The following is a 6,605-nucleotide window of genomic DNA, read 5'->3' on the forward strand; positions in this document are numbered from 1 at the left end:
AATCGTGGTAGTGAATTGGAAATTATAATTAAAAAACACACCTGCATTGTGGCAAAGTATGTAAATATAATGATGATGATTTTTTTTTTTTTTCTTTTTAATGATCTACACAAGTGAGTGAAGTGCTGAGTATATGAAATTATATTGGGAGAAATTTGAAAATAATGAGGAAAAATAGAATATTGTGGATTCCTGCCTTGTTTTGAGGCAAAACAGACTCATTACTCTTAAATCTCAGCTCTGGACTTGCTTTGGTATTGACTCTAAACTTGGTCCAAGCAATTGGTCGAACAGTGCACAATGAGTGTGACAGGCACAGGATCAGATAATGCAGAGAGAAAGCTATAATTTGTTATAATTCATTTGAAAGTAATTTTTGTTTGTGGATTTTTTTTTTTATTAGTCAGATTTATCTGCAAACCAGGGAGACTAAAAGCTGTTTTTTTCAATCGGGGAGAGAAGCAATTATTTGAGGTGTGGGTAAGGAGACGGATTGATTAATCTCCAAGCTAGAATACTGGAAAAAATGGCTTTGTAAAAAAACAAACAAACAAACAAACAAAAAACAAACCAGAAAAAACCCAACCCAAACAAAAAAAACCCAAAAAACATTTGAAACAAGGATATTTAATAAATCCATTGGGTCAGGATCACATAGTACTACTACAATGTGAGGAAGGGGACATAGTATCTATATGTTTTATCGTGAACAGAAAATGACCTGAACAGCTTCAATCGCTCAGCAGAGCACACAGCTTTGTAACTAAATTTGAAAGAATAATTGGGAGGAGGAAGATGAATGGAAATAATGTAGCAAGAGTTTAACCCGCAGTTAAACAATTACCAGCTAATCACTTGTCTTTGATAAGAAAGCCAATTACTTGTAAACCTCATGAAAGCATTGGAGAACATCACACAGAGCTCTGCTTAGCACCGAGAGTAAATAGAGTGAAGGTGAAGGGGCAGGTAAGTTCAAGACTTGTACTTAGCGTGGGAAACTGGATATAATGGAGAAGAGAAACAGAAGACATACAGAAATAGAGATTCTACCTGGAGAAGAATGAAGCTAATAGTTAACTCAAGTAATACAGACTTCTGCTATAAAATAGGAGCTTATGAGTAGAAGAGATCTGGTGATTTTAATAGACTGAAAGACCGAGTGACTAATAGCCATGGAAAAGCTGAGTCTGATTCAAGTATGTTTGTGTTTGTAATTGAAAGTAGGAAAAAAAATCCTGCTAACCCTGCTCTGGAGGAGAAAACCTCCTTTGGGGAGCTCAGTCTCCAGGGTCTGCAATCTTGTTCTGCAGGGTGGGGCTGAGATAGATTGTGCTGTCTTTTCAAAGCAGTAAGGGCTCAAAAAGAAAAGCGAATGTTAATAAGTCATGTGTGTTTTCAAAGTTTATTTAACACAAGATCATTTCAACTGTACTTGATTCTGTCGTCTTCTGACAGCATGCTTGATTTTTTTTTCCTTTCTTACTCTGATACAATTTCAAAAATACTTCCGTAGTTATAAAAAGACAGGAAGGGAAGAGGCCTCTCTCCGCCTCCCCAAGGAACAACTACAAACCTCCCGCAAAGGCCGTCAGTGGGTGGAAATGCCAGCTCTGTCATGCGGACAGCCACGTTTAAGTGGCTGCCGTCACCACCACCGCTGTCACCCAACAGCTTCAGAGCCACTGCAGGGACACGCACAGCAGCTCACGGGCCCCACACCCACCTCCAGCCCCACCGTCTCCCCTTCCTCTCTCCCTATCCAGCCAAATGCAATGTCCCTGGTGCCATGGGAGCATGTCACCTCCTGGCACCCACAGTGCCCAGCTGGTGGGACCAGCACAAGCAGCACTGAGATGCCGCGAATAGCAGCATCTGTGAGCCTGGGTATGTGGCAGTGCTGGCGGGGAGAAGCAAGCTAAAGAGCCAAAGTAGGTGCCAGCAGTGCAGGGGGCTGCCAGTTCCTGTGCTAACGGCGCCTGGCTTCAGTTTCTTGGAAATGCATCATTTGTAGAATAAAATCCTGCCTTCCGCTGCCAGTCTCTTGATGAGACTGAATTCGACATCAGCATCGTGGACCCTTGTCCTGCGAAAGGCTCCAGACCAGCGGTTTTTCTCCCAGTAGTGGTGCCAGTTCCCTTCACTGTCTGCTCCAAAGCCAAACACGGACACCTGCACACACACCAGCAAGAGCCATCACTAAGCGGGTGCTCAGTCAACCTGAGAGCGCACAGACAAGCGGTGCAGTGGTGGTACAGTGGCAGCACCCGGTCCTGCTGGCCCTGCTCACCTGCTGGCAGGTGTGCAAGGCAAAGAGCAGGGCTGTGAAGCCAGTGGAGGGGTACCGCCCATGATGCTGTGTCCAGTTGTCATGGATGTACTTGAGGAAAGCTGGGCTCAAGATCAGCACCTGAGTGGGGAGCAGAGGGAGCCATCAGCCACTCGCCGTGCTGTGAATGGGACAGCCAGCCCCCACCACCAGCACAACCACCAGCCCTCCCACTCGCCAGCTCTGCCTGCATCCCACTGAAAAATAAGCCCAGTCTCTGCCCAGAGGAGCCCTGCCTGCCCAGGAGGAGCTGGAGACCACTGAGCCCTTACCTTGTTTCTATCAGCTTTGATGAACTGTTTCACTCTCACATATGTGCTGCAAAAACGAGAGGACAGCAGTGATCATGGGGCACTCCCACTGCCAGGGTATCTCCTTTGGAGGCAACTAGGTTGCAGAGGTGGCTATGTCTGCCAGCACCTGCCCCCATGACACCCCCAGCCACTGGGCTGGCCCAGCAGTGTCCCCTAGCCTGGTTCTGGGAAGGGACACATGAAGCACATGGCCCCACAGTGGGGACAGCCACCATCCCACCCACAGGAGTTATGGGACTGCAGGATGCCTGAGCCCTGCAGGGACAGGTCAGTGTCCACTTCCCCAAACTGTGGTGCAGAGGGATGCCAGGACCCTCGCCCAGGGGCCCTTCGTCCCACCAGAACTGTGGTGCCAGGGCCCCAGGGTCCGCAGGACCACCCCCCAGGTCTCCAGCACAAGAGATGTCATCCCCCAAAGCCAACGCACTGTGTGAGCTCTCCCGTGGAGAAGGCACTGGCCACCCACTGCAGGTCCAGTGGTTTGAAGGGGACAAGGACAAGGTGGACACCGGGCCCAAGGTTCACTGCACTCTCTGGGTACATGAAGTGATGGGTTGTTCTCATGCCAACATCCAGCTCAAAGCCAGTGATCTTTGCTCTGTTCATCCTAGGGGACAGCGGGAAGGCACATCCAGAAATGAAGGTGCACACCATGCCGGGCCCTGGCTGCTGGTCCCACCAGGCAGGGACACCAGGTCATCCTGGCCAGCAGCAAAGAGGGGACATGGGCAACACAGGGCCAGTGTGTGCCCAGGGTGGGGGGGAGCTCCAGGTAGCATGGCCAGCAGCTCCCCTCCCCCCCCCCCGCCCCCATTGCAGGGCTTGTGTTGGAGGATTTCACAGGGTGGCCAGGGGTTGGGGCACGCCAGTGTCCCAGGGAGGGGCCAAGCCCCTTCAGGTCACCCACCTCAGCACCCAGTCATGGGCATCGATCTGCAACCCATGGCCAGACCCCTTCAGCCGCCCCGAGTTCCCCACCACCGCACAAGTCCTGCAGCAAGATGGGTCCCACACACCACTGGTCAGGGCTGGGAGGACAGTGAAGAGCTGCCGAATTATGGCCTGAAGCTGGACACCACTCGGGGGACCCTGCAGGGTCTGGGGGAGCAAGGGCAGCAACAGGCAGCATCAGCCCCCTGCCGGTACCCCCAAAAGGGGATGGAGCCCCACTCCTCCCAGCAGAGTCCCGGGAAAGGCACAGAAAACCCCAATGGAATATCAGGAAAAGGGTGTGGGACAACCCAGAGAGGTTGGTGGGGGGAGGGTGAGCTGGATTCCTTGCAACCCCTTCATCCCCAGTTGCATCTGTTTGACTTGACAGACTGACTGACTTGCCCTGCCCCACCGCAAACAGATTTGTGGCACCCAGGAAGAGCCCCAAGCTCCTGCCCATGCCCCCACTTACCAGCCACCACTGAACCACGTCGGAGGAGAGCTCATGGGCTGCGCCCGTCAGCAGAGGCCTCATGGCCATGTTGTAGCGGGCGTTGAACCATGCAGAGCCGTTGGCACTAGCGGTGCAGCAGGCAGCGGGGATGTTGAGGAGGGAGGGAGCCCAAGGGAAGGGGCCAAGGCTGTCTGTGGGGGCTCGGAAACATTGCCACAGGACCAGCAACAGGCACAGGGCCAGCATCACCTGCATGTGCCTCTGGCACAGCATCCCTCATGCCACCTGCAGCAAGAGGCCACAGGAACCACCGGCAGTGCCACCACAGAACCTCTTCCCACCCACCCTCCCTGCCCAGCATCCTGGGACACCCCTTGGCTGCTCACCAACCCTACAAGGACCTGAAATAGCCTGGCATGTGTTTCCTTTTCAAACTGCTCAATGGCTTTATTGCTGTGGTCTGCTTCTGGCACTGCTGCAGTTACTTAGGTCCAGGCAGGGCTGGCTGGCTGGCAGGATATGCTGTACGAGGAGCTGCTCTCTGCCTGCAACACTTTTAGGGTCTGCAAATTGACCCATGAACAAGTGGCAAAGCATCGTCACCCTGGCCATGAACCAAACTCCAGCTCCCCTCTGGAGTAGCAGCCGCCCACCCATGAAGCAGCTCCTCTGCCCACAGCAAGCCCTGCTGCCTCCTCCCCACGCACTCCTGCGCTGCAGAGCAGCCGCTGGGCAGAGGAGCCCCTTGGCCTCTCCGCCACCACCAAGCCAACACAGGCGCCATGCAGCCAGTGAGGCTCTGCCTCCCCAGTGGCCCTGGGGTTTTGCAGCGTCAGGGGCACTGAATCGTTGCCAGGAGGAAGGAGCAGGAGGTGCTAACTGCTATCTGTGTGCATGAACCTTTCTTAAATACCCATATTTAAGTGACATTTCTGTTCTCTGTCTAAAAGCACTCATGTAAACCTAAAGCAAAAGGGAAAAGGGTTTTCTCACCCTCAGAGAGTTCAGGAAGTGCTCAGCCTCTCAGGACCTGGCTCCTGTGGGCCATCCTGTGGGGATGTGGGGTCAGCCTCCATCACAGAGTCAGAAGCAACAGCAGCCAGTTGGGGGGAGGAGGGTGTCTGTCTGTCTGTCCCGTCCCCCCGCGCCCCCCCCCCCCCCCCCCCCCCGTACTGGGAAAGCTGAAGGAGAGAAAACCCCTCCTGTCCTCAAAGGAGCACCCTATGCTTCCCCCAGTCCCTGGGGTGCTGAGATAGGGCCACAGGTCAGCACTGGCTTTGTTTCTCCACATCATTAACCATTTTCTGTGGCTCCTGCAGTATGGATGTACCTGCTTGCCGTGGTATCCAACCAGCTGCACTCAAATTGGACCTGCAGGAAAACTGCTGATCCTGGGGGGCCAAGCAATGAGCAGAGATGAAAGATGGGGGGTGGGGGGGGAGAATGTCTGGACGATCTCAGCTAGCTGCAGCAGGTTGCGCCCCCACTCGCAAGCCTGCCCTTTCAAAAAGCAACTGAACCATCACCTCTTCTTGAAGGGAAGCACAAACAAGCCACCACCAGTGTACCGGAAATGCAGATGTGGGGCCCAAGAGGCCACAGAATGCCAGCTCTATACCCTGCAGACTTGAGGGGACCCCAAGGGGCCCCAATACTCTCCCTGCTGGTGGCTGCAGATCCCTGTGACTTAGTCTTTTGCCCTCCTGCAGCAGCCACGAGCATTTGCCATGATGGAGGCAAAAAGCATCCATGTGACATGCTGGATGGGCCAGGAGCAAGCGGTCCCCTGAGCTAGTTCAGCTGCTAGTGGAGCCTTGGGGGTTATTAAGCCACAGCCCATGGAGGGGGATGAGCTGGCCAGCAGCTGCATGGCTGGCGCCAGCAGCTCCATTAAACCCACAGCCAAGGGACTCAGGCAGCGCAGTGAATATTTCATTAAGCTTTTTTGCAGTCACCCATCACGGGGGAGGGAAGGGCTCTAGACAGGAAGGGTTGAGCAGCCCTGTCTCCCTGCCTGTGCCCATGTGCAGCTCCTGCTCCACAGACAGGACCTCTCCACCTGCACCCACACTCCCATGGCAGCTGAAATGACCTCCCCCGGCCCAGTGCCCAGAGGTGCCCTCACCTTGGGGTTCCCAGCCCAGCATCATCGTCCACAAGCCACTGCACCACAGCCATGTGGCCGCTGCATCAGGCTGCACCCAGTGGCCACAGACCTGTCCCCATCCCCACTCAGCTCAAGGGACACCACCAGGAACTCCCCAGCCCCACAGCCACGAAAAAGACCCTCATGGTGTCATGACCCCCTGGTCCCCAGCCAGCTGTCCCCAGGGCCCCTCACCTCCTCAGAGGAAGCGCCGTGCAGCAGGGCCAGGCGAAGGTGACGCTCCCAGGCTCAGTGGCCTTGCCAGTGCTTGTTGCAAGCTGCAACAACCTCCACGGGAAGAGGAAGTGTTGCACCATGACGTCGGGGAGAACAGAGCCTCACGGCGAGTGCCACAGCGAGTTCAGGGCTGACGTCCCTCCTCCAGCAGTGCCCACCACCCTGGTGTCCCAGCACAGCCCTCCCACGCAGCCC

General features: G+C 54.4%; 1 protein-coding gene across 3 annotated transcripts; it reads right to left on the reverse strand.

Moving 5' to 3' along the window:
- Positions 1–1,747: 1,747 nt before the first annotated feature.
- Positions 1,748–6,447, reverse strand: LOC309597046 (CMP-N-acetylneuraminate-beta-galactosamide-alpha-2,3-sialyltransferase 2-like). Of its 3 annotated transcripts, none has more exons than XM_082325940.1 (7): positions 6,369–6,447; positions 4,046–4,312; positions 3,548–3,738; positions 3,068–3,247; positions 2,599–2,644; positions 2,288–2,407; positions 1,748–2,169 (listed from the first exon to the last, which is right to left on the reverse strand). In XM_082325940.1, exons 2-7 carry the CDS (start codon positions 4,298–4,300, stop codon positions 2,002–2,004), a joined length of 960 nt encoding a protein of 319 aa, XP_082182066.1. In that variant the 5' UTR covers positions 4,301–4,312; positions 6,369–6,447; the 3' UTR covers positions 1,748–2,001. The 3 variants fall into 3 exon arrangements, with proteins under 3 accessions (XP_082182066.1, XP_082182068.1, XP_082182067.1); XM_082325942.1 differs by lacking the exon at positions 6,369–6,447 and adding an exon at positions 5,021–5,037; XM_082325941.1 differs by lacking the exon at positions 6,369–6,447 and having other exon boundaries at positions 4,046–4,323.
- Between the last annotated feature and the right edge of the window lie 158 nt (positions 6,448–6,605).

This window comes from Platalea leucorodia, assembly GCF_965183815.1.
Source record: "Platalea leucorodia genome assembly, chromosome: 13".
In the NCBI taxonomy this organism is placed as follows: domain Eukaryota; kingdom Metazoa; phylum Chordata; class Aves; order Pelecaniformes; family Threskiornithidae; genus Platalea; species Platalea leucorodia.

Excerpts from the sequence above, each read along its gene's own strand:
- LOC309597046 (XM_082325940.1), bottom strand. The coding sequence starts at position 4,300 with ATGCTGTGCCAGAGGCACATGCAGGTGATGCTGGCCCTGTGCCTGTTG. Across the intron at positions 3,739-4,045 it reads ACGTGGTTCAGTGGTGGCTG|ACCCTGCAGGGTCCCCCGAG; the intron begins GTAAGTGGGGGC and ends TTGCTCCCCCAG. Across the intron at positions 2,645-3,067 it reads TCCACGGGAGAGCTCACACA|CACATATGTGAGAGTGAAAC; the intron begins GTGCGTTGGCTT and ends TCGTTTTTGCAG.